Source organism: Epinephelus lanceolatus, chromosome 15 (genome assembly GCF_041903045.1).
Source record: "Epinephelus lanceolatus isolate andai-2023 chromosome 15, ASM4190304v1, whole genome shotgun sequence".
NCBI lineage: Eukaryota > Metazoa > Chordata > Actinopteri > Perciformes > Serranidae > Epinephelus > Epinephelus lanceolatus.
The window spans coordinates 35,134,163-35,161,543 of NC_135748.1; the positions used below are offsets into that span (position 1 = coordinate 35,134,163).

The 27,381-nt window shown below is 42.0% G+C and overlaps 3 protein-coding genes across 5 annotated transcripts in view; all 3 read left to right on the forward strand.

Annotated features, from left to right (window-relative positions):
* actn1 (actinin, alpha 1) overlaps window positions 1–10,902 on the forward strand; it is a 90,298-nt gene extending 79,396 nt beyond the window's left edge. Inside the window, exons 13-22 of one of the 3 annotated variants that reach the window (XM_033643038.2) lie at window positions 657–765; window positions 1,198–1,338; window positions 1,452–1,634; window positions 1,909–2,043; window positions 2,542–2,721; window positions 5,054–5,200; window positions 9,170–9,250; window positions 9,531–9,596; window positions 9,948–10,106; window positions 10,304–10,902. In XM_033643038.2, the coding sequence (XP_033498929.1) occupies window positions 657–765; window positions 1,198–1,338; window positions 1,452–1,634; window positions 1,909–2,043; window positions 2,542–2,721; window positions 5,054–5,200; window positions 9,170–9,250; window positions 9,531–9,596; window positions 9,948–10,106; window positions 10,304–10,462 (1,360 nt within the window). In that variant the 3' untranslated portion in view covers window positions 10,463–10,902. The remainder of the gene's footprint in view (window positions 1–656; window positions 766–1,197; window positions 1,339–1,451; window positions 1,635–1,908; window positions 2,044–2,541; window positions 2,722–5,053; window positions 5,201–9,169; window positions 9,251–9,530; window positions 9,597–9,947; window positions 10,107–10,303) is intronic. The other 2 variants (XM_033643034.2, XM_033643036.2) reach the window with 2 other exon arrangements.
* Window positions 10,903–12,805: 1,903 nt separating this feature from the next.
* Window positions 12,806–27,381, forward strand: part of slc8a3 (solute carrier family 8 member 3) — a 221,513-nt gene continuing 206,937 nt past the window's right edge. The window contains exon 1 of the mRNA XM_078175248.1: window positions 12,806–12,891. The gene's annotated coding sequence lies outside the window, so the exon portion shown is untranslated. The remainder of the gene's footprint in view (window positions 12,892–27,381) is intronic.
* On the forward strand, window positions 12,930–27,017 carry cox16 (cytochrome c oxidase assembly factor COX16). Its single transcript, XM_033643046.2, has 4 exons — window positions 12,930–13,369; window positions 15,356–15,433; window positions 21,210–21,278; window positions 26,484–27,017. The coding sequence occupies exons 1-4, from the start codon at window positions 13,310–13,312 to the stop codon at window positions 26,595–26,597; spliced, it is 321 nt and encodes a 106-aa protein (XP_033498937.1). The 5' UTR covers window positions 12,930–13,309; the 3' UTR covers window positions 26,598–27,017.

A 27,381-nucleotide genomic window follows, 5' to 3' on the forward strand; every position in this document is an offset into this window, starting at 1 on the left:
CTACATGAAACTGCTCACAACAAGGTCTGTGGATTATTTTGAGTAACTGGGTCATGTTGAGTTTTTAAAGTCGAGTGCCATCTAGTTTCATTATATTAAAGAGAAGGCAGACATCTCTACAGTTGATATCTCCAACACTCTGCAACTCACACCAAAACAATCCAGACTGATAATGTGCACTACAGGTAAGAGGGGAAATATGTTCTTGATTTTGAGGTGAACTGTCCCTTTAACATAAAGTGGGATTAGTTGAGGGGTACATTCAGTGAGTCTGTTCTGTCATGGCTGTATCAATCATCCTCTGTCTCACTTTATAATGTTTGTGGTGATCTCTAGTGTTTTTTTGTCATTAATTATTTTCAGAATTTTCATCATAAACATGAAAACTCACTCTTGTGAGCTTTGTTTTACTTAATTTGCAGATGTAAATGATTAAACACTGAACCCTCTCCAAACCTAATGAGTGATTCAATGAACCCTTTAGGGGCTCATAGAAACAAAAACAAATGACAAACAAAGACGCAGCAGGATCACAAAGGCATTAAAGTGCATCTGAGGAAGACGTGATGCTAAAAAACAGCCACATGTAAATGCAGTTCGCAGCGATGCAGATAATGATAATGAATCTCCCGTTCCCTCGTCTGTCTGTGCTCCAGTGAGCTGGACTACTACGACTCCCCCAGTGTAAACGCTCGCTGCCAGCGGATCTGTGACCAGTGGGACACCCTGGGAGCTCTGACCCAGAAACGCAGCGAGGCTTTGCAGGTGAGATGAGTTTGAAAAAAAAAGACTCTGGGGTAACCCGGAGAGAATTAAAAATAAACTATTGAAGAGTTTCTAACTTGTAAAAAATCACTTTGTTATCCGTGTTTTTAAGTTCCTGCTTTCCTTCTTGGTGAGAGCAGAGATAATTACACATTTAGAGATGAAAGTCATCTCCCTCACAGCGAGAGGCTGTGAAGACATTTGATTTTTAGGATTCCCGCTGGCCTTGAAACTCCTTTTAAGTTTGGTTTGATTCAAGATTTTTTATTTTTGAAAATACACTATGACCCCCCCAAATCCATCTGTGTACCCTGGCTCTCTGACAGATCAAGAATGAAATGAAGCATCTGTGAATTTTTTTGAGGTTCACCCAACAAGACCTTATAAAGCCTGTGGATCTGTGTGATAACCTTGTTTTTTATTGCTCAACAGAGAACTGAGAAGCTGCTTGAAACCATCGACCAGCTGTACCTTGAGTTTGCCAAAAGGGCGGCTCCGTTCAACAACTGGATGGAGGGCGCCATGGAGGACCTGCAGGACACCTTTATCGTCCACACCATCGAAGAAATCCAGGTGAGCGCACAGACGACTCACAGGGACGAGCACAGGAGACCTTACTCACCCCAGCATCAATAAAGCTAGTCACATGCAGCAGGTAAACAGCGCGTTTCTGTGTTGTGTCTCAGGGATTAAGCACAGCCCACGAGCAGTTCAAAGCCACGCTTCCAGAGGCCGACAAAGAGCGCCAGGCCATCCTGGGCATCCACAATGAGATTGCCAAGATTGTGCAGACCTATCATGTGAATATCGCCGGCACCAACCCGTATACTACCATCAACCCACAAGAGATCAATGCCAAATGGGACAAGGTAATAAATCAATCATAAGCAAGAAAATTCAAAGTGGTTTTCAATCTTTATTCATCCAAGAAAGAGCTAATCCAGCATCCAGATTTTCTCATCGAACTCAAGGTCTAAAGCATATTTGACTAATATCCCATACCCTCTATCAGATGTTTTAGCCTGTAAGGTTCTGTGTGTGTGTGTGTGTGTTCTCTGTCTGTTTCAGTCTCCCCTCCTCATTAGAGTCACATCAGTGTGTTTTAATAAATTTGTTTTTCTGTGACGCTCCGTCCTGCTGCAGGTCAGACAGCTGGTGCCTCAGCGCGACCAGGCTCTGATTGAGGAGCACGCCCGGCAGCAGAATAACGAGCGTCTGCGCCGACAGTTTGCCAACCAGGCCAATGTCATCGGGCCCTGGATCCAGACCAAGATGGAGGTCAGTGTGAGAACGTGTCAGAAGCAGGGCGGCGTGGTGATGGGTGCAGCGCTGCACTCTGTCAATGCAGAGAGTGTGTCATTCAGTTTGTGAATGAAGTTACAGCGCAGCTCCGTGTTGAGTTTAGTCCTAAACTTATGAGGACAAGTTTAAAATTAGAAGTGAATTTTTCTGGGGATTTTTATGTTTACATCACGTGGTCATGAATATGTCCAGAAAAACATATTTTTGTTTATTAAGTTCTTTGAAACAAAGCTGTTATTAGTCACAGTGGTGTTGTAAGATTGGCACGAATCGCAGTGATAAAGTGGCCAGTGAGTGTATAGCATACAAGTAAAATAGCTAAATTAGATTTGATAGGAATGTGACTTTGTGACGGGGTAGTGTGTGGTAAAGAGATAAACGCCAGGCAGAAATGGTGACTTTTATATATTCTTGTCATGTCCTCCACTTTGCGATGACTCATTCTTATTAAATCACTTATTTGTGTCTCTGCAGGAAATCGGCCGCATCTCAATCGAGATGCACGGCACCCTGGAGGACCAGCTGACACACCTACGCCAGTACGAGAAGAGCATCGTCAACTACAAGCCAAAGATCGACCAGCTGGAGGGAGACCACCAGCTCATTCAGGAAGCTCTCATCTTTGACAACAAGCACACCAACTACACCATGGAGGTAAAACCTGGAGCCAAGATTCAATCACCCTACATGACTGTGAGATTGTTGTTGGTCTGTTTAACATCTAATGTGGCTGGATGCACTGTCTATGTGCTGTTTTATGTTGGTGTCAGATGGTTTTGGTTTGCCAAAAGGAACAAAGAATGTTCAGACAAAAACAGGAAAGTCTTGAGCAGTTTAATCCTGAGCTTTCCTGACGCTGCACTTTACCATCCAGTCTCCAGTGCACGAAATTAACTTTTTGACTCATCAGACCAGTGCTGGAAAACTATAAACCCCAGCCTGTCCGCCTGCCAAGAGTTATTTTTACTGGCCAGAATAATTCCTATTAATCTTGTTATTGAAATTCTGCGCATCATCTGACCCATTTGCAGAGCTATTATGTAGGTGTGTGTCTAGAATCAGCTTCTGTGCAAGGCGCTGTGTAAAGAGGTGAGAAAAGCTTTAAAGTGTAAATGCCACATTTGTTAATGTATTTATGATAATTATATTTTTCAGCAGCTTCATGAATTTTTTTTTTCTTGCTAAGTGCAGCCTTTTCTGTTTTGGTTAAACCAGCTGTGTGAGGCTACTCAGCCATTCTGACAGAAGAGCAACAGCACTCTGAGAAATAAAGGTGCTAACTAGAACCATAAAAGGTTCTTCAGCTTGTCCCCACTGGGGAACCCTTTTTGGTTCGTAGTAAGGATCCCATCTGGAACCCTATCAGAGGGTTATACATACATAAAGGGCACCACTTAAAACTATCTGTGAATGGTTCCAGCCAGAACTCGCTATAGGAGATTGAAGAGAACCCTTCTGGGGACGGCTCTGGCCCAGAGGCTCCTCCAATCAGCATGTCAGAGTGTCCTTGGGCAGGATACTGAGCCCCAAATTGCTCCCATGTATGAATGGGTGTAATAGGACTAAAAGCACTTTTAGTCATCAGAAGACTAGAGAATCATAGAAGTGCAGTCCATTTATCATTTACCCAGCTACCAGGTTCCACACAGATACCTCTCTTACCTCTTTTCCACCAACATGGGACAGGTTCTTTTCTGGTTCGTGAACCTAACTTTGAATCATTTGGAGCAATTTGACAAAAAATAAATTGGTTGGTAACCCAAAAAACTTAGTTCCCATCTGGAACCAGAAACAGAAGGTTTTTGCTTGACCTGAAGTACAAAAACCATGATGATGTTGATGGATGTGCCATTTTCGACAGATTACAGAGAATTGCATGTAATAGTCTTCTGCGTCCTCTTGTCATTAGTAGTTTGTTCACGGTTGTTTTTTGGTTTAAAACAAATATCTGTCAGAACAAAAGCTCAGGTAATCAGTGTGACCCGCCATCTTGCTGCTAGTGTTGACTTCCACTGTGCATTTTGCAAGGCCCTCTGTTGATGACGCATCATTGATATCTGTGGTTTGTGGGCTGGTTTGCTAGATAGTACCAAGGTTCCAAAAATCCTGAATGGAGCCAGTTCACGAACCAGAGCAAATTTAGTGGATGAGGAATGTTAGGGGGCTCTATCCAGAACCTTCCTGCTTTCTAAGGGTGCTACATAGGAAGGGTTCTGCTCAAAACGCTTTTTTATTCCAATGGTTTCATGTAGAACCAACCCGGGGGACTCTACCAATAGTAGTTGACTACATTACCCATAGATAATGGGATTGATGTGTTGCCCCAACAGTTTGTAGCCAATGCTAATTTGAGGGCAAGGATCTTTTAACAGCCATGCTTTTAACAATCCTTGAAGAACTCGTCCTTCCAAAAAGGAGTCTTTGGTTGAAAACGGTTCTTAATGGACCCCTTAGTTTTACAAGGAACCCTTGAAGAACCTTCTTAAGAAGAAAATTGTTCTGGGTAGAACCTCAGCCCTTTAGCAAGAACCTTTCTGGACCCTTTATTTCCAAGAGTGTAGTGAAACCCAACTGTTTTGTCAGATGTAAGGCACTAAAGTTTGGCTGTGATTAACTGGTTTATACTGGTTTATACATGCTCAACAACAGGCATTTGTGCTTTGAATTATTTTGCTCACAGTCAAAGTCCTCAGTGGCCATCAGAGACCAACATGGGAGCAACCAAACACTAGTCTGTGTATAATTAAAACATTCACATTAAATTTTGATGCTATTAAATATCAGATTTGCATTTTCCTGACACAGTGAAATCCCAGTGATCTGATCCTCCCCGCAGGTTAAACCAAACATTTTATTTCTAACCACTGTTTAACCCACAGCTACAGCTCAGCTAAAACCAATGCCTCTGAGACTCTTTTACTATCCGCCTCTTCCTTCGCCTTCTTTAAACTTCCTCTGCCTTTGTGTCTCTTTCCCTCCTCTGCAGCACATCCGCGTGGGTTGGGAGCAGCTACTCACCACCATCGCTCGTACCATCAACGAAATTGAGAACCAGATCTTGACGCGAGACGCCAAGGGCATCAGCCAGGAGCAGCTGAACGAGTTCCGGGCTTCCTTCAACCACTTCGACAGGGTCAGTACTGGCACTGAGTCATGGTGCAGACATAAAGAGAGGTGCTGTAGGCGGTACGCTGCTTGTTTACTGTCAGCTGTAAACACACAACACACATGTTGTAAAGTGAGACAGGGAACACAAAGGTTTAGTGTAGTTAAAGCATTTAGGAAATATGTTCACTCAATTTCTTGCTGCGAGTTAGACAAGAGGACCACTCTCATGTCTGTTTGTTAAATATAGAGCTAAAGCCAGCAGCTAGCTAGCTTTGCTAAGCTTAGCATAAAGACTGGAAACAAGGTGATACAACTAGCGCAGCTCTGTCAAAGTTGTAAAAACAGGAGGCCACCTTTGGAGGTTTTGTGCCAGACTATTTCCTGGTTGGGAGAAGTGACTTCCTTGACTCTGCTGGGTTTTAGTGAGCTTTGTAAGTGCTAAATGCTAAGCTAGGTGTATCATCTGCTAACTCTAGTTTTCTATCAAACAGACATGAGAGTGGTATCAATCTTCCCATATGACTCTTAGCAAGAACGTGAATAAGTGTATGTCCCAAAATGTCGCTCTTCTGCTTTAAAAATGGACGTAATCATTTCTGTAATGAGGATTTAGTTATCTTAGCTTTGCATCAACACAGGAAACGGGGGAAAACAACTAGCACAGCACTGTTAAAGTTGTAGAAATTAAAATTAGCCATGTCACAAGGAGTTTTTGCAAAACTATTCCCAGACTATTTCCTGACTGGAAGAAGTGACTTCCGTGATTCTGCTTGTTTATTAGCAAGCTTTTTAAGTGCTAAACACTAAGCTAAGCTAATTGTCTGCTAACTCTAGCTTTATATTTATCAAACGGACATAAGAGTGGTATCAATGTTCTCATCTGACTCTTAGCAAGAAGGTGAATAAAATGTCAAATGTCTGCTTTAAAAATTGATATTACCATTTTTTAAATGCAGAGTCACTCACAGGGAGTTCGCTTAGCTTAGCACAAAGACTAGGAGCAGGGGCAAACAACTAGCACAGCTCTGTTAGAGCTGTAGAAACAACAGTTAGCCACCTTATGAGGGTTTTGTGCCAGACTATTTCCTGGACTCTGCCGGTTTGATAGTGAGCTTTGTAAGTGCTAAATATTAAGCTAAGCTAATCGTCCGTTAACTGTAGCTCTATATTTGTCAAGCAGACATGATTATCTGACTCTTAGCAAGAAAGTGAATAAGTGTATATCCCAAAATGTCGCTCTTCTTCTTTAAAGATGGATGTAGGCTAATACTTTCTGGAACATTGAGTCACCTACAGGTAGTTCGCTTAGCTTAGCATAAAGACTGGAAACGGGGAAGACAACTAGCACACATCTGTCAAGTTGTAAAAAAAAAAAAAAAAAAAAGATTCATCATCTTATGTTGGTTTTGTGTCAGACTGTTTTCTGGTTGGTAGAAGCGATTTCCTTGACTCAGCTAGTTTATTAGTGAGCTTGTGAGTGCTAAAAGCTAAGCTAATTTTCTGCTAGCTCGAGCATCATAATAAGGACATGAGAGTGATATCAGTCATCTCATCTGACTCTCAGCAAGAACGTGAATAAGTGTATTTCCAGAAGTCTTGAACTCATGATTCAAAGATGGAGGTGATCATCTCTGTTACGTGAAGTCACAGGTTTGTCTTCCTATATTTAGACTGCGTCTACAAAGCCCAGAAGTTCAGGTGAGAGTAAATCACCTGTGGGTTTGTTGTGTCATGCTGCCCGCGGTGTGGCTAACGGCAGTCTTTTAACAATGCTTTAACCAGAAAACAGTGAGTGTGCAGAGTGTAGAGTTTGTGTGTGAAATGCATCAGGCTGTATATTGACCTTAGTGCTTGGTTGAAAAGGGATGAACAGTTCAGTGACACAACATTTATCTTTAAAAGCTCCGGGGCTCTCAGGAAGATGGGAGCCAGAATCAGCCGCATGCACCAGCTAAAAGCTTTTTATTTTAAAACCTAAGGATGTCTGCATTAAATCAGAAATGAAACTCAGAGCAGGTAGAATAGAAACTGAGAGTCTCTCCATTGAAGGCTGTTTCTTCCTCACCCCCACTCCCACCTCCAGAACTCAGTGTTTACACTGGGGCTCACCCTGTCAGGAGCAGCACCAATTATGGATGAGTTTTTATTTAGCTCCCTCTCCTCCCCCTCCTCCTCCTCTTCCTCACCCCAGCTCTCCTGCTGACTCCACCATTACCTCATGCATTTTTTCAGAGCTGCCCTATTGTTAATCAATACCTGAGGTTGACGATCGGGGCCCACAGGAAGCCGACTCTGGACCTGAACTTGGGCTTTTGTTTCATATTTCATTAGGATTAAGCCTTCGTCCTTTAAGGCTCTCAGCCTGACATTTGTCGGTAGGTGTGAGGGGAAGGTGCATCGAGCTGCAGCTCCACATTAATCTGATGCATTAGGAAAAACAGTTTAGTTTGATGGAGTTAGTTTATAGTCAGCAGTTATTGGATCAACAACAGTTTTGATAAGTCATTATGAAGCAAATATGTCAAACATTTGTTTATTAGTTTCTCAAATGACAGGATTTGCTGTTTTTGTGTTTCATTAGTCCAAAGTGAATATGTTTTGCACAAAAGAAGTTATTTGGAGACAAACTGGCTTCTAGGGAACTGGAATTTTCCCAGTTTCATCACATTTTATGGACTAAATGATTCGTCAAATAATCAACAAAATTCTCAGCAGATTAAACCACAGTGAGAGCAATCATCAACAGAGCTGATTAAAGACTACTTGTTTTTTCAGAAGACGCTTATTTGCCAGTTATTTTGAAAAACCAGTTGTTAGTTTTATGAAAAATGTCAAAAATTGACAGATTCAAGCTTCTCAGATGTAAATATTTTCAGTCTTTATTAGTCCTCTGTGATATTAAACTGAATATTTTTGAGTTTTGGACTGTTGGTCAGACAAAATGAGACATTTTAATACATCACCTTAAGCTCCAGGACCTTCTGATGAACATTTCCTGCTGTTTCCTGACATCTTATAGGCTGAACAACTAATAGATTAATAGAAAATAATACATTATTTAATTGATGACAAAAATAATTTTTAGTTGCAGCCCAAGTCTGTGTATTTTAGAGCTATGATGGAGGACATGGACCTGCATAGTTTTGGTCCAAGCCTGAGCCCAACCCACGGCAGCTTGTATGTACCCCCCAATGGGCGGTGGTGTGTCTTCCTCAAGCTTGGGTCCTCTACCTGAGGCCTGGGAGTTTGAAGGTTCTGCACAGTATCTTAGCTGTTCCAAGGACTGCAATCTTCCAGACCTCAGATGTTGTACCTGGAGTCTGCTAGAGCCACTCTCCCAGTTTGGGGGTCAAAAAACTTAAACAGAAAAGCACTGGGGAATTGGAGCAGTTCCTTGACCTTGAATTGGTTGGGCCCAATACAGTCCAGCAGACAATCAAAGCTCCACTGTATTTATACTTATGTATATGAGTATTTGGGGAAATGAATGTGGTTTTAAATGTTTTTTGACACTGTACACAAGGTAAAGAGATCCTTCTGCTTCTAAGAGGATCATACTTTGTGTTATTAAGTACGTGTGCCATCGACGATATGAATAACCTCACCACAGGGCCCTGTTACCGTAGTCTGCCTGCCACACTGCACATTAACGCCTCTGAATGCCCTCGCCCAGCATGGCAGCACTGCTGCCACCGTGTGTTCACCTGCCAGATCCTAATGAATATGCACTGTGTTCTCTGTCTTCTATCTCACGCATGGCCCCCCTCCCTTCACCTTCCTCCCCCCTCACTTCCTTTTACATCCCTGTGCATGGTGCACTCTCCCTCCACCCTCCATCCTCCTCCTCCTCCTCTCCTCCCTCCTCCAACACCACCTCACCTTCCTCCCCTCCTCACCCCGTTCACCCCTTCACCATCACTGACACCGCTGTATGTGTTGCTGCATGGCCTGTGGCCCCCGACGCCTCGCCTGGCACTGGCCTCCCACACCCCAGGACCACTCGGGCACTCTGGGCGCGGAGGAGTTCAAGGCCTGCCTGATCAGCCTGGGCTTCGATATCGCCAACGATGCACAGGTACTTAATCGTAGCCACGCCCACCCTGTGAGAGGTTTAACTGGTTTCTTTTTTTTTTCTTTTGTACTTTTCCCCCCGTGTTCTTCTCTCCCTCTGCTCCCACTTCCCGTTCCTCTAAAACTTTGTGATTCTTCACACACCTTGCAACGTCCACATTGTGGATCGGGCGGCTTTTCCTCCTTAATTCTGCTCTTTATTCATCCTTTACTCCTCCAATGATTTCCCTCCGCTATCCCTGCCACTCTCCACCTTTCTGCTCCTCCTGACCTTGACCTTGTAGAAGAGATCAGGATTCATGGATGCTGAAGACTTCAAAACCTGCCTTATCTCCATTGGTTACAACCTGGTAAAGCCATGAGCACCCTTCAAGTATCAAAGTTTGTTTGTGTGTGATTAACAAGTCCAGACGGACATGGTAATGGATAGAAGTAACCCTAATTATATGTATTTATTAATGTTTGTATATTGCATTTTACATCTTAAAAGCTCCATTACAGGATTCTGTAAGAATTTATGTTGATACAAATTAAAGATTTTCATTTAACAGTACTTTAAATTAATTTAAAACTCACTCATGTGATACAGAATGTGCTAAACCAAGTCAATCTGAGTTATATCTGTGTGTGTGTGTCATTTGGTGTGTGTTGCCGTGTTGCTGTGGGGACCGAGCTTCACTCTCCCTCTCTGTTGCCCCCAGGGTGAGAACGAGTTCTCCCGCATCATGAGCATAGTGGATCCAAACCGGATGGGCATCGTCACCTTCCAGGCCTTCATCGACTTCATGTCCCGCGAGACGGCCGACACAGACACTGCCGACCAAGTCATGGCCTCCTTCAAAGTCCTGGCAGGAGACAAGGTACAGCTTTGTGTTGTGGTCGAGTTAACAGTGTGACAGTGAAGACGAAATTCCTACATTCAGCTTCATTTGGCCAAAAGTTGGATATCCGGTGAATAAAGTGAAGAGACACAGATGTGTGTGTGGGTGGTGGTGCATGGCTGTTCTTATTTGGTGGAGCGATTTGTCCGGTTAATTTATTTTCTCCTCCTCAACAGAACTACATTTTAGCCGACGAGCTGCGCCGGGAGCTGCCTCCAGACCAGGCCGAGTACTGCATAGCCCGCATGGCCCCCTACACCGGCCCCGACGGCGTGCCCGGAGCCCTCGACTACATGTCCTTCTCTACGGCTCTGTACGGAGAGAGCGACCTCTGAACACTCTGTCAGTCGTCCTGACTCGGGACCACCAGCCTACCTGCTCTGATCACCGCCACGTCCTCCGACTGCCCCGCCACCAAACCCCTGTCCTACTACGCTCATTTTTTGTACGTCTCTGGCCTTATCTTTTTGTCATTATCCTCTGTCTCCTCCTCCTCCTCCTCCTCCTCCTCCTCCTCCTCCTCCCACCTCTCCACCGCTCCCTCACACTCTGTCTCCTCGTTGTATTTGCTTCCCACGCAATGCAGCAGCTCTCCAGGTTTACAAAGAGGGAGAGAGAAAATGTTTGTTTCTGTTTTTATTTTCTTGTTGTCATTGTTTTTCTTCATAAAATGAATAAAGTTAACATATTTTATTATACTGAACAAAAAAAAGGTATTTTTCTTCACCTGATTGAAAATAAGAGACGAAAATTGTAATAAAGAAAAATTGCTATACTTCCTCTTCTTATCTTCTGTTTGCTGCAGGGATCACGTGTGTTTAATCGATTCACTGTGTTTGTGCATTTAGCTGACTCTCTGAATAGTAAACGCTTATATCAGAAACCTCTACAGTATGTATATATCCATATGTCCCTGGAGGAGCAGTAAGAACAGGATGCACACTTGTTAAAGTGATTATAGTGGCCTAAATACTCCCACATAAAGGTAGTGATTACCTGCATCAGGAGGAGATGTGCAGCACAGTGATGTGGAGTGGAGTGTGTGTTGTTTCCAGTTTTAGAGCTCCTTCTGAGTAAAATCTTTTGGGACATTTTCTTCAGTTTGGGATTTTATTATGTTCAAGAGGTTTAGATTATGATTACAGAGAGTCAGACTTAGGTTTGTGTTAACGAACAAATATTCAGCATGTTTTCCCCCCTGCACTTTCTGCAGGTTAGAGACAAATCATTACTTTCAATTTTTGGCCTTTTTTTAAAGTCATACCTCAGTTTTTAGACTTGCATTTCATTTATTTATATAGGAAATAAATTCGTAGCAGTTTATAAACAAAATTATCATACAGTGGTAGACAGAAAAAAACAGGTAACTAAAGGAAGCATGAAAACTGAAAAACAACATATGATTTGATTTACATGTTCAAGAAGGAGTCAGAGGAAGTTCAAACTTATTTATTCCCACCCCTTCTCTATATATTAATAACAGTCAATTATGTAGCTCCTCATCAGTGTAAAGCTGTACAATGATTAATTGCCAATAATATTTGTCTTACAGCAAGATATAAGATAATTACAAAAATACTTTGAAGATAAAAATTAATATATAAACCTTATTAAAAAAATAATCTCATCTTTATATCCTCATCCGATCATGACACACGTGTTTTGCTTTGTCAAACTATGCACATACACACAAACGTAACCTTGTGTGTTGGCTCAGTTAAAAACTATTTTTCAGCAGGTTCCTGTTATGCATCAAAAACACATTACAATACTGAATAAAAACAGAAACAGTGGTTTCCTTTGTGGTGAGGGACCAAATTAGGAGAATATTGTGAGAATAATTGCATGTAGAAATGTGTCTGAAACAGTAGGGGTGAGATATGGTCTGATCTTGATACAGACCAGGGGTGTGAAACATACGGCCCACCAAAGGGTCCAGTCTGGCCCACTAGACGATCTTCCTCACCTAATAGTGATGCATGTGCGAAGGCTGAGAGGAGCCAGGTTTCAGGAGCAAGTGAAACTCTGAGTAACTGTCTTCATGTAAAATGCTGCGCCCTGAACAGAATACAGTTCTTTTCTTTCACTTTAGTTTGGTGTGGTGATGTCAGGATACTACACAGGAGAGGAGATGTATAGAAAAATGTTATCTGATTTGTCTAAAATGTATGTCTTTAAACCAAAAAGGGGAAAATGTGTAGGTGTTTGTTATTAAGAGGATATAATGCAATGGTTTTACTGGTCTGGCGTACCTGTGATTAAATCAGACTGTATGTGGCCTTTGAAGTAAAAGGAGTTTGACACCTCTGTTGTAGACATACAGTTTCTGGTTGAGTTTCTTTGTTAGGTGCTGAATGAGGTGTTGATAAGTGATGGGCACGTCTAGGAATAATTTAGACTGTCCATCTCACAGGAAAACTAGACTTGGGCTCCATTATCAAAATACAAGATCAAGGTTTTATGGTGAAGTCCATATCATTTCAGTTTATGCTGGGATTTAGTGGTGCGTACAGGATCGACAAACAAATTTGCAATTAATTAAGTTACAACAAACTAAATCCACATAGTGAATGTGGAGTATTTAGGCTGCCCATGGAGATCTGAGATCCAGAGGTAGTGTCCTGCTTTGCCTCCAGCCTTGGATCCGCCCTAAAGGTGGCACATACCCACACAAAGCTGCAAGGCTGTACTCAGGGATAATTGAGTGGAAACACCTGAGTGGGTCAACAGACAGGAATGACTGAAACCAGCGGCTGCAGAGATGGTAGGAAAACATTAAAAATGTTCTATGTCAGGTAAAATTGTCAGCACTGATGTAAAGTGTATGTGCTCGGGGAAGAAATGCTAACAATACAGAAGGTTGAAGAAACGAGGAAAAGCGACATTTCACGAAGCTAATTAACTTTAAACAGTCAAATATTAAACAAAACATAACGAGGAGAGTCCAAGCAACGACAAGACGAGTTTTGCCATTTAAAAACTTTTTATTACTTTTTTATTTCGACATTTTTAAACGCGTTTCCCCTCGCCATCCCTCAAACGGTCACATAGGAACCGTCGGCCCTGTCTCCTCACTACACGGACAAGTTAGAGCGTCGGACCCATTCAGGAAGCGTCCCGGCTGTGACCTGCTCCTCCGTGTTATCATCAGTGAAATGGACCTGTAGCTGCTGAGAGGAGTCATGTTTACCTTAAAGGCGTTGCGGAAAAATAAAACAGTCAAATATGGAGTCCCCATGCTGGTAAGTAATTTTTATTTTATCTTTTTGATGTATTTACGAACGTTGATTAGCTTGTTAGCTAACACTTTGCTAGCAGGTTAGCAGATTCATGTTACATGACGCTGCTGTCAGATGTCAGTTATTTTGTAAGTGTAACGTTACTGTAAATATTAACAGATATGTCAGTTATTTTTCTCTTTACCATGTTTCAAAGCACAGTTTAACGCTACCTAGTGTTACCCTTGTTCCTCATTTGCTGTATCCAACTTTGAATTATTTAACATTCTCTTGTTTAGTTTGATTTATAAAAGCATGTGTGCTTAAAGGTAAAATAAAGGTGCTCCATAGAGCCGTTGTGACTTGTATCGACACAGACTGTCATTCACTGTTAACTGATCAGCACCAGGATTAATGTGTAGTGCAAATTTCAAGAGACTTCAAAGCAGTGTGACTTTTTAGAGGAAAGTTAAGGGAACTTATAGACTGTACTGAGCGACTGATTTTGTATCAGTAATTCATACATAAGTGTTAAAGCTTTAACTCCGTTTAAAACCCACTTTCAGATTTGTAAAAACATTATTTTATTTATGAAGGCAAGAAAAATGTAGTGTTCACGCATTGTGTCCATTCATACATCAATGGACTAGGTCTGCATTAAAGATCCTTCTTTTATTTTGAGTAGATAAGTCAGATAAAATTGTCCAGGTTCTGGGTGAAAGTCGTGAAGCAGCTAAATATTATAGGATGCTGATGCAATGTGGAGGAGATAAAGTTGTGTCAGCTGAGACTTACCTGAGGAAGAGATTTGGGTGTTTCATTTGACGAACAGGAATGCGCTAAGATAAGGTAATTTTATTGTAAATTTTATTCTCATTTATTTATTTTCCCTATTTTCTCCGGATACACATTCCCTCCAGCTTACTTGCAGAATTTTATTTACGATGCCCTGTCATGTCTGTTTTTGGTTAATAATGAGTGGGGTATATTCATGATTTGCGACTATAGTAAGGTTGACCCCTCTTGGTTATGGGGTGGGACGGGTAGGGGTGTAGTTGTTTTGTTGGTTTTTCTTTTTAATTAAAAAATAACTGAGTCATAAAAAAAATCCTACATTTACATTTGTCAAACCTGGACTTGATTAACAAGTAGCCCCCAGTATCTGTTTAAAACACAGTTTTCAGCTTTATGAAACCTTTATGTTACTTCTTAAAACTCTAAAAAAGGATGATTTATCTGCTTTTCTGTTCCAACCTGGCCACATCAGATCAGCTCATGATATATTTTTTTTTTTTTATAAATTTATTTAATCTTTATTTAACCAGAAAAACCTCTTGAGGTTAAACATCTCTGTTTCAAGAGTGTCCTGTTAAAGACAGGCAGCAACATAAGCTACACACAGACAGCAAAGAACAAAAATAAAGAATAAAAATGTACAGCTCTAAAACAAGCAATATAAAACACAAAATAAGATTACTACAAAGAAAAGCCTAAAAGTATGTTAAAATTATTATTAGACTTTAAAATCTGGACTGCACTATCGTTAAGACCCCGGAGATATTTTTAGATTCAGCAAAGTTACATACATCATTGCCACAAGTGGATAGAAATTTATTGCAAAAGTTTTTGATGTGGACCTGGACCCTTTCTTTGTTTTCCTCAGTAGAACAAAGGTTTCATAAATCTGACTCTAAGTTTTAAACAGTTACCAGAGTCTGCAAGTCACTGAGGTCCAGGTTTGGCAAGTGTAAATCTAGAGATGCATAACCAGACCTTGTCTCATTGTTGTCACGACGGAGAAAATGCAGTGAAATCACCATTGCTTTGCTTTCATAAATAAAATGTTTCACAAACCTGACATGTTTGAAACAGCATTAAGGCTTTGTCCAGGATGTCTAACATCCCTTTATCATTTACAATCTGTTGCTGTGTAATGCCCTTACATCACTAACCAAAGTACGTAGGATTAAATAACTATAACATGCATACTTTCCATGTTTTTTTTTTCAGTTGCTCGTAGTCGGAGGTTCCTTTGGCCTGCGAGAGTTTACACAAATTCGTTACGATGCCCAGAAGATCAGAAAGAAGGTATGTAGTAAATTAACTCTGCCATTACACATATTTCATGAAGAGTCACTTATAATAAATGTGACAGCAGATTAAGTTTCCCACATTTCCACCATCATAAGAAACCAGTGGAAAGAACCTCCTCACAGTCACGTCACGGGTCAGAGTAACAGGGCCTTTCCCAAACTGGACCCTCTCCACTCCCACTGTGTCACGGAGTGTTACTCTGTTTGTAGTCACTGTCACAGCTGAATGAAGCTCTGTTCATTAAGGTGTAGAGTATAAATACAGCAGCAAGCTTCAGGATGAACTTCCCTCTCTGTGGCAAAAAGAGAGACTGTCGTAACTTTTCAAAACCTGGAGAAAATAAAACTTATAAACATCTCACTTTTTCACTCTGATACAACACTTCAGAGTTAAATAAGCACGTCTGTAGTCTAGACTAAAAAAGGCTATATTTGATCCTAGGATTCCGGGGCATCTATTGGCAGAAATTGTATTCACAGCTATGTTTTCATTAATTTATAATCACCTGAAAATGAATGAGAATTGTTTTGTTATTACCTTAAAATGAGCTGTTTCGATCGATATATAGAGCGGGTCTTCTTCCACTGAGTCCGTCATGTTGTTTCTACGGTAGCCAAAAATGGACAAATCAAACACTGGCTCCAGACAGGGCCATTTGTGTTTTTGTGTCAGCAGCTTCTCCTACACACGTGGCACACAGGAGATGTTTCAGTTCTGCACCATCACTGCAAGATGCCACTAAATCCTACACATTACACCTTTAACATTTGAATGACAATATTAAAGGTCTTTTCTTTGAACAGTTTATGTTTGTACTGGTCGTCGCACAGAACTTACATTTGTATGGAGCATCTCCCATCATGAACACAACACAGCGTTGCATGTGGTCTGTCGACTCGCTGTTGGAGGGTCACTTTGGTTTGGGCAATGGCGGGCCTCCGTGTGGACGCAAAAACAGAGTAAGAAATGGACTGATGAATAGGGACACACGATAATAACAGCACGTTGTTGGTAGTGGCCGATACTGGCCTCAAACGAAATAACATAATCAGCCAACATGCCAACATATTGGTACGTCATCATTATAGATATGAGAGTGGTATCCATCTTCTCGGAGTAAGAGTATTTCCCAAAATATCAGACTATGGCTTTTAAAAATAAAAGGAAGAATTTGCATTTAACATTAAGGTTTTAAAGAAATGTGTTCTCCAACATAACCTGCAACCTTATGAATTTTAATCATTTTATAGGGATACACGATAATATCGGCACATCATTGGTATCAGCCAACATGCTTTTTCTTATTTCTTATACGTTTAAAAGTATTGTATTTCATGTCTCCATCTGCTGGTGGGCCATCAGGATAGGAGTATGTATACATAATATGATGTTAATTCCACTACAGAAGAGACTTGATCACTAAAATTAGGTGGGGTAAAAAGTGGATATATAAATATCTGTATCGTTTATAGACCAAATAAGTTGTTACATATCGGATATAGGCAAAACATCCAATATTGTGCATCACTATTGATGATTATGCTTTTATTTTGCCACCTCATAGCAATCCTAATTAATCCTAATCCTAAGTAGAATTTCAAAGAAGTATTAGTTATGGGCCTTTTAATGTTGATAAATTTTGTCTTATAATTATTATCGATGTTTGTTTATTGGCCCGCAGCCTCTTGCCATTTTGCACAGTTGGCCCCTGGGCCAAGCTCGTTGAGTTGCCCCTAAGTATAGAGGGTGATTTGTGAAAGACCCACAGTCTCTGTACTCCCAGTGAGCAATGACTCCTCCCAGTGGTCAGACACGTAACTGCAGGTGAGGTTCATGTTTTTATCCAAGGGGACAGTTTAAAAATAGCACACACATAGAGATGTTTCAGTGTCTGTGAGGATGGCTGTGATCTCACAGTGCAGTGTGTTTGATTGCAGCTTATTTATTATTAGAATTAGAAACACTGTGTATCCATCATGTCATGTCAGACACTGCACGCATACAGCACTGACAGGCTTTTCTAACCCATTTAGTGAGTCAATACCAGAGCAAGAAGTGAGAACAAGCTCTGATAATTCATTAAATGACAGACACGATTCATTAAAATGACAGAGGACCGGGCCTTCATTAGACGCCATCACAATGTGATGAGCTGGCTGCGAGGGGAAGTGGCTGTTTTGTGCTATTTTACTCTGACAAACGCCGGTGCGCGTCATGTGGGTGGGAGCCAGATGGCAGGGGCATCTTTTCTTATTACTGTCCATGCGAGGCGGCACTAGACTGTGGATGACGGCGGTGTATGGAAGCACGGCGCCCCTGGCAGCAAGCCTGTGCAGCTGCCCCCACACGACTTGCTCTCGTCTGACGGGGCCTGCGGCACACCGAGCCTCTCTCCTCTCCTCTCTCAGACCCTGTGGAGTAGAGATTCAGCTCTTCTCGGCGTGTGTGTGCACATGTAATTTAATGCATGGAATATCTGAACAGTTGTCAAAGTGCACATGATTAAAACCGCTCTTCCGGTTCTGTTATCAGACGATTCCATTATTGTGCTCTCACAGATATTTGCCCAGTTAAATCATTAAAGCTGCTGACTGATGGTTAAGTTTCTCTATGATCCAATTAGCATTTTCTCCTCAACCATCTCATTTGGCTGCAGGCACAGATGAACTTCAAGGCCTTTTGTCTTCCTTGTCCAGGTTTTGTGTGAGTTTTCTTCATCTCTGATGCTCCCAGGTTGTTTTTGAGTTTCAGGCTTGTGGCAGTTGAAGAAAAGCTAATAACACCTCCATAGTAGGTATCACACTAATTACTTGGGCTATTAATTCCCTCGTCTGAAGGCTGCAAAATATTCCATATATTATTTATTTGCTGTAGTAATGTAGGGCTAATTAAAAATCAATCACGGAATTATGAAACTCATCAGTCACCCGAGTAACTGCCGCATTATTGCTGTGAAATATTAGAACTCATTAAAAGTAATGATTCAGAATGGGATTCATTTCAGTCCTATTCTCGAGCAAAATCAATTTGAATTGCAAAACCCAGATAGCTCCATCGGACTCGACTCTCCTCCAAAACCCTCTGACACATAATTTTTATGTTTTTTTACTGAACCTGGTGATGTTGATGCCAAATCGAGCAGAATAATTTACAGAGTAAAAAGAAGGTAAATTGGATCCTCCCTCCAGGTTTGGAGCAGCTAGACTTTGACGCTGGTGAGAAAAGGTCTTCAGCGCTTTCCACACAAGGTTACGGGTCTGATTTTAAAGGTCCAGTGTGGAGGATTCAGGTGAGATATTGGCAGAAATGGAATATAATAAGTGTGTTTTCTTTGGGGTATAATCACCTGAAAATAAGAAAAGTTGTGTTTTTGTTGCCTTAGAATGAGCTGTTTATATCGACATTGGGTTCTTGTCTACGAAGTCCGCCATGCTGCACCACCATAGCCTTGTTTCTACCAAACACTTTCAGTATGGTACCTCTGGAACCAACAGTAACCCTTCAGACATGGTACCTAGACCCTAGCGTTTCCAACAGGCGGGGTTGTTGTCACTCACTGCTCCGTCCAGCACTCACTGTATTTCCTCTTTTATCAGTCTACACCTCGTTTATCATCCACAGAACGAGGCTGCACGCCTTTTCAGAACAAAATAGAACAGGCTGCAGTGAGAGTCTCTCTCCATGGGATATTTAAAAATAGCAGGTTTGTACATTTAGTCCTTCACAGGCAAGCTCAGGGGTTTAGTGTTGCTGTAGCCCACAGGAACAACGCTCCACAACAATTTTTTGCATGCAGTTCACATAATCTGGTCAAAATTAATACATATAAACCCTGGAAGATCCACTCATTACTTAAAGTGTGTGTCATATAAAAACCAAAGTGATGGTCAAAGTTGTCACAGTGAAACTTAAGGTGTGTTGATGGATTCACGTCATCATCTCATGCAGTGAGTAACATTACAAGTGAACGTTCCACCTTTAAAGTTGCTGGCAGTCGGCCCAGTGAATGAAGTTATTGTTTCTCAGAATCCAGCTGCTGTGAGAGGCAGCAAAACATCCTTTCATTTTATCATTACAGTTTACTAATAAACCTCTCCACAGTATGAACAGTGGTTACATGAGCCTCAAAACCTGCCACAACTCAGCCCTGAGCAGAGTGACCGTCCTCTACTGACCAATCAGACTGCAGTGTTCACAGCTCCACCTTTTAGTGCCAGATCTGTGTGCTAGGTACTCCAACAGAGGGGGGACCAAACATGGTGACGGTACGGAACAGTTCCATTGGTACCATCCACAACTTTTCACAGTGGAAACAGGGGAAAAAAGCGTACCGACTTGAACTGTACCGTACTGCTTTGTAGATTTGGGGCTCATGTTTCTACAGTAGTCCAGTACAGACAAGCCAAACACTGGCTCTTAAAAGGGACATTTGCGTTTTGTGTCGGCCACCGTAGTTAGAAGCCCCTCCAGGATAAGAGCATTGGAATAACTTGGATTTTTTAACATGAAACTGCTTTATTCAGTGTTTTTTCTGGTTTTAATCAGTGGGTTCGTTTGTTTTGGAGAGGAGGACACTCCCTAACGAGGACCATAAATTTAAACATAAATAAATTCTAACTGGGAGAAATTTTAGCTGGTTGTAATCTGCAGTCCTCACCACTAGATGTCACTAAATCTCCCTACATCTTACACACTGTTCCTTTAAGTCCAAACTTGTTCACTTCCTTCAGCATTAGGAGCTTTAAGGCATCTTCACCACAATGAGAGGAAACACAATTAGCAGCAGCAACTGTTTCACCTCCTCTGCAGTAGGGGTGTGCCAGATCATCTCGTTCACGCTAACACTGGTAGGATTTTTACTATATGAAAAATTCATATAGTGATATTCGCAATATTTTGACTTGTTGACATATTAAAGTCATATTGTTACCAATGGCAACAACAAGCATGGCTGAAAGTGAAATTATTATAGATTCCGCGGTGGTCCCAAAAAGAGGAGCAGCTTCAGTAGTGTGGAATAAACTGTGGCGTCCTGAATGTTTTATGAACAGCCCCGGACTTCTCAGACTCTTTTAGTGACTTACCGCTCAGAGGGAACTCATTCAGCAGCTCCTCTGGCAGCAGCACGGCGTCTCCCTCTCCTCTCTCGCCGTGCGCACACAGGAGTCGTGTCATCAAGTGATTTTGTCATAAACCTTTGGTAATTTAAACCTACGTGATGCTCACGGCTCGACAAAAAACTCCATATATGTGAAAGTGCAATAGTTGTGGTATCATAACAGCCTGTCACAGGTTACAGTGTGATGATTAGAGGAGAAATGGCAGAGCATAAAGGTCCAGGTGGAAAAAACCAAAACCATCATTTAGGATTTCACTAAAAGAAGGAAATCATTCTATGTTATCGCAAAAATATCCTGAAATATCTTTATATTTCGGGACCATATCGCCCACCCTTATTCTGCAGATGTCATCATTTATACATTAAAGAAATACTACACCAAGAAGAAGAAGAGGAGGGGGAGGTGCAGCTTCAGTTGAAAGTTGTAACCATAAAAGACTCTAAACCAGTTTAATAATTCCTCGTCTTACATTCACAACTTTGTTTAAATTTTTCTCCCCACAAAATCCATCTCCCAAAGGAAGAGCCCCTCCATGTCTTTGCCTTTCTTCTCTTCATCTCGTCCTCTCTTTGATTTGTTTTCCTTGTCTCCGTGTTGCTGTGAGTGCGTGACGTTCTGTTCTAACGTTTCTTCTCCTCTCTGTCTCTCAGCTGGATCCCTCACTGGAGGCCAAAGTGAACGTCCAGAAGCAGTCAGCCATACTGGAGGAGGAGTACGAGGTAAGGAGACACAAGCGGGGCACCCTGAGGGGGGGAGAGGAGATGAAAGAAACGAACTGGTGCGGTCTGTCGGCAAGAAAGAGAAGCTGGTAAACAATGTGTGCTTTTGTAGGGTTCCATCGAAATGCAAGATGTTTGAAAGAAACTCTTGTGCAGATGGGGTTGAGAGGTAAGAACAAGGGGTTTGAGTCTGTAACTTTCATATCATTTATGACCTGGTGTTTAGGAGAAAATTGGGGCTGTGCAATCCTTAAAAAAATCCTGTCCCATAAGTTAATACTTCAAGTGTTTGTTGTTGTTGTTTTATTAATTTATTTTGATTAAACAGATATTATAGTGCGGCTCATATTTCCTCTACCATTGATTAGGTGTGGTAAATCGCTCCAACTGTAAGCTGTGTTGCTTTAATTATGTTTCAGAGTTGTTCTTATCCTAACAAAAGCAGTCAGTACAGATGTAATGTTCAGATCTGAGGACAAGATGCAGATTATCAGCACTAAACTATTGATGATGATCACTTCTCAATGAATATTGCTCATAGGCAGTGGGGCTCAATGTCAGGACTCAGCGCCTGTGAGGTATCGACTGCAATAACGCAGTTCCAAGTAGTATCAAATCCAATCAAATGATACCTGCATTCAATCCTTTTTATACCCAGATCTAGAAAAGAAAAGACTATTTGTGTGGTTTCGCTCGCAGCCAATCACTGCATGTTCTTGAAATTTGAGGGGAAAAATAAATAGCCCCATTTTTCTCTAGCAAAGCGCTTAAAAAGTCCTTGAAATTCAAATGAACCACTAAACACTGTTTTTATATTTTGATCAGTGTCCATCAAATCATTGTAATGGACCTTTTGCTAAGCCCCGCCCCTTTGTGATGGTCCAACAAGCCGTCGTAGTAAGCATGGAGCCCACACTGTAACTAACTGCACGGAGAGAAGCAGACAGAGGGGTCTACAGTCTGTGTTTGAAGGATATATCCAGGATGTCAAACTGACTCAGCAGCAACAACAGGTTAAAAAGACAAAGATAGTTAGAAGCTAAAGCTGAACTATAGGCTACAGATCACAGTGTAAAAGTGGACCACCACATCACTGCTGATCGCCACACAAGACAATGAATATAAAGGGAAACTTTGCTGATGTTGAACCAGCTGTGTGGCATCACAGTGTGTGCAGATGAACAGTGTTTGGCTTCACCCCGTGCTGCTGCCAGCACCTGGACAGAGATATTGGATAAAGCGAGATACCCCACTCAGCTCACTTCCTGATTCAGTGACGTCAGCACCACGCCCCCACAGGAGACTTGCGGCAGCTCTGAATGTATTGTCGTCAATGAGAAAAATGAACGTGATCACAATTTATGGTCAGTTCTTTCGCCCTGTAGTCACTAAAGTAAATATTGGGTTCATTTTTCACAAGCCACACATCTTACCAACATTCTGACACTAAAGCTGCATTTTTCATCCGCACAGATCAAGAGAAAGTTAAATTTGTTTGAGCCCTGTCCGTCTCAGAAAACAAGTTCTCGCGAGATCTCGTGATCTTGATAAACAGGCGGTAAAATCAGGCGCAAAATCACAGTAACAGTTATTTACCGCTAGTAATAAATTAAAGATGCCCAAGCTTTATGCAGCAATAGGCTGCAATAATAGGAAGAATGTAAAGGGAGAACAGGCTCTGATTGGAGGGAGAGCTAACCACGCCCACTTAGGAGACAGGAAGAGTAACTGTTTTCTTAACATTGGATAAGCCTATGGTGGAGTTTCTCCTTTATCCGATATCTCTGACCTGGACCTCCACCGCTGGACGATCTGGGATCTCCAATGCTCATCAGTGCACACTGTGATGACACAGAGCTGGTTGAATATCAGCAAAGTTTCCCTGCTTCCCTTCACTGGTTCCTGTACAGCAGGGTCGGTCTATGTGTCACATTTATAATCATTAAAAAGCAAAAGCAGCATGTGTATACATTCAGTAGGCTATATCTTCAGTAGCTAGCTAGCTAATCCTACACTTTTTAGGGTCTGATTTTGGTTTTGGAACAGGGAAGAAACGTATATCTTTTTCCAACCTCTCCAGGTAACGAGTATCATTAATACACGACGTGCCCCAGGCACAACATTTAGCTCCAAATCCACAAAACCAGCCTGAAAATGAAGGAAATCTGAAACCACTGCATTAGAGTCAATGGACGGGGGCGGGACTTAGAGAAGGGTCAGTTAGATTTCTCTAGAAAGTGTCTAGAAGTGTCTTGTGCCACCCCTCAGTGTGACCAAGAGTAATTTAAGTAGTTCAGAGAATTCTTCTGTTCACATGATGGGTATTGAATGATGAAGAAAAATGAAGTGCTCTGTTGGTATTTATGACTTTAAGGGTTCTGGTATTGTAATTTATTAAATGACATCCAGCCCTAACAGGCAGCTGACAGTTGATTATCAGCTACTCTCAGTTTAAGGAACTAATACTGCTGAACAACCGCATTCAAAGGCGGAGTCAGACGCCAGCCGTCACACACACATCACCTCATTTAAATATGGGGATAACTGCGCACGCGGTCTCTCCTGGAAGACAGGTGGGTGTGAAAGTCAGATTATCTGTTTCACAAAGTTATAGGAGGCAGACTCAGCCCGTCTAATCCGACGTCAGAGAGATGTGGGGGGAGGTGGGTTTACCGGAGCTGTTCTCCAATCCGACAAGCTCCTCTGAAGAAGCATGCTGGCAGCTTAATTCTTGCCTCCCCTCACCTGCGTGACACACCAGATGGTCAGAGTTTTCTACATCTGGCCATTTCAGAGTACATGAAGTAAAAAACGGAGAAAAGAATCCTGAATTGACTTTGAAATAATGTCTGGTGTTCATGCAGGAACACATGGTCATGTTTTCAGACACTGTTTAATCTGCGTCTGTTCAGATACTGAATTACTGGCATCCTGAATCTGGATCTGCTGTGCTTCTCTGTATTGTGTGTCTTGATTTATAGTGTTACAGTGAAGGGTGTTCGTATTAAATGTGGCCAAAGTGTCACATAATAAGGTGAACGTGTGTAGAAGTAATCCCTGTACGTCAGTTTAGAAGTGCCGTGCCACACCAAACAGTGCCAGAGATGGACCTTCTCCAGAGTAGGTCCAAAAGCTGAGCTGCCCGCCTTCGAGTGGGTAGTGGTTACATCTTGCCGACCGCAGCCAACTCCTGACTACTGCCGCTTCTCCCCCTCAAACAAGCCATGTGTGTTGTGAGACTCCTCACCTCTGTCTGCAGGAGACCAGGGGGAAAGGCGTTTTTAAAAGTCTCTGTTTTCAGCTCGCAGTATTTTTGTAGCTTTTAACTGAACCTCTGTGGTTTGGAGTTTCTCTCCTGCGTCCTGTTTTTACTTGAGATATCTGATTTATTTTACTGTGTCATGTTATCTGCCGTATTAAAAGTTGCTGCTCAAAAACTCAACATTTCCTTATTTTGCTGCTTCACAATAAAAGTTTGTACATCACAAAATAACAGGAGACTTTTATTGTGAAGAATCTGTAGGAAATTAAGTGTTATTACTGAATTAGCGGAACTTTGTTAGCATCTTCTCTTCAATAAAGGCAAGTCTAGTAATATGTCAAGGAGGAAAGTGAAAGCAGAAACAGTGAGATGTTGATGAAGAGCTGCGGACAACAGGCTCTTACTGCACCTCTGCTAATAGCTCACCTCCAACAGGTAAACTTCTTTTACCTGCCCTGCTGTGGAAAAACACATGCAGCAAAAATAACAAGGGACTTCAGCTGTGGATCAGCCCGCTGCTTTTAAACGTCAAGCCGTCATCAGTTTAGGACACACTAGCGGTTGGGTCGGTTCTCGGTAATACCAATTCGGTTCGGTACTCCGTCTTGGACCGGGGTTTTTTTTTTTTTTTGGAGACCGACCGGACCGCATACTCGGGTGGAACGTACGTGGAGCGGACGCCGCGGAGGTCCGCCCGGTAAACGTGGACGTCCGCAAGCCCTGTGCTCGCAAAGCATGACCGCGTGGACTCCGCTCCGCGCACCAGTGTCACCAGTGTCAGTTTTCACATCGCGGGGATTTTTCACAGACATTTTTACACGGAGTTCGCTCCGCTTATAGTAAGCCCGAGTCTGTGAGCACCTGTGTCTGCCTCTTCACCAAGCGCACAGCAAGCAGGAGAGAGAGGGGGGTGGGGCGGGGACTGAGCTAGGAGGTGCGAGTGCGCATGTGCCGAGGCCTCTACTGTAGCCTGGAGTTTGTTTAATAGTGACGGGGAGTCAATAATGGCGGACAATTTAGTCTCAAAGAAATCAAAGAATGCGCCACTATGGCAACACTTTGGCTTTGAGCCAGATGAAGGAGGCAACCCTTGTTTGCACTGATTGAGTAAGCTGCAAAATTTATTTGTAAGGAATACAAGAAACAACTTGTTACTGTCACTCTGTTGTCCTAAGGTCATTTTTATTTTAAATTAGTCAATTGCGTCCCCAAGTGGCGAAAATCCGGTATTACCAACTTGATGCGTTTTTTTACAAAAACCGGACCGTTTTTTTTTTTTTTTTTTTTCTCATACCGACCCAACCCCAGGACACACCTTCAAGAAGCTGGCCATGTTGTAATGGAAATGCAAATCCCTGCTGCGCTGGACTGATGGCCCAAACCAAGCCAGCCCACGGCTGTTGAAAAAGGGGTGATGGATTTCTTTTTATGGTCATGCTCCAGGCACACTAGAGCAAGTGTTTGCATTACGTAGCCTTCACTGCTACATGTAGCTACATGCTAACATCAAAGGAACATGTCATCTTGATTGCCAATGTTGGAAATTAATCCCCGATTTCAAATCACATTCCTGCTGGAACGTGTCTGGTTGTGTTTAGAAGCTTTTAATTGGTGATTTTTCAAAGTAGAAAGTGCCAAAAGTCTCTGTTGCAGTCCTTCAGTGGCTGCAATGACCATGTAGAGATACGGAAGAACTTGAAACTCTGACTTATCAGAGCAGACTGGCCTTTTTCAGGAGGGGGGCTCACAGGCACCAAAATGGAGCATTTCAGACAGAGGCTGAATACAGGTGTTTCAGCACAGACAGTATGAGAATAATAAAGTGTTATTCTGACTATTAAAGCATGTATTAGTGTTCTCACCAAAATCCAAAAGCCTGAACCTGAAAATGAACATAACATGTCCTCTTTAAACCTCCTGCTGTTGTTCTGTCCTCTCTGCAGAAGTTGAGGGAGGTGAATTTGGATGAATGGAAGAACATCCGTGGCCCTCGCCCCTGGGAGGACTCCAAGGAGTACCAGGAGCAGCAGCGCAGCAGGCAGAATAAAAATGTTTGAGGTCCAGGCACGCCAAGCACACACAGCATCAGGACGGACTAGATACGTGTGGATTGAGTGTGCGGTGAAGTCGTCGCTCAGAGCCAAGTATCCCATGGGCTCGACTTGTTGGATCTGTGTTCAGTGTCTGTAACAAGTCTCTTTTGATTGCAACACATTGAGGACGACTAGTGGTCAAAAAGGAGCCCGAAACTTTGAAATAACTTCAAGGTTGATCTTAAATTTAAAGATGTAAAAATAAAGCAGTCCCATGTTGATGGTTCTTCTCCCCTCTGAGGAGTTTCTAATATAAACCAGCCAGTAGGTGGCACACCTGTGTCCTGCTGCACCTTACCTTTCACACTGAAAGCCAGGAAGGATATATATAAATATATATGTCAGTGTATGATTTCCATGTCTCAATAAATTATGTTCTATTGATCCAAATTGTTACTTTTACTTTTATTTTGTATTTGACAAAAGCTGGTAGACGTGGTGAGTCTTTGTTTACAGCAGTATCACATTGATTTACCAGTTGAAAGTATAAAAGAATAAATAAGGCAACAGTCCAGCCTTTCCTCAGGCTTTATAGGTCTCGACAGTAATCTGTTTCTCTGACAGTTATTACTTTGCAATGCGCTGGATTTATTACGTTTATAATGGAAATAGTATTACCTTTTTGCTTTTTTTTTTTTTTGTTCGACAAAGCAAAGGAACATGATTTTTGCTGCATGTCTTCAGATTGTACGTATAAATAATGTTTGTGTGACTGACAGATAATATGTACCGCCTCCCCTCGTTCAGT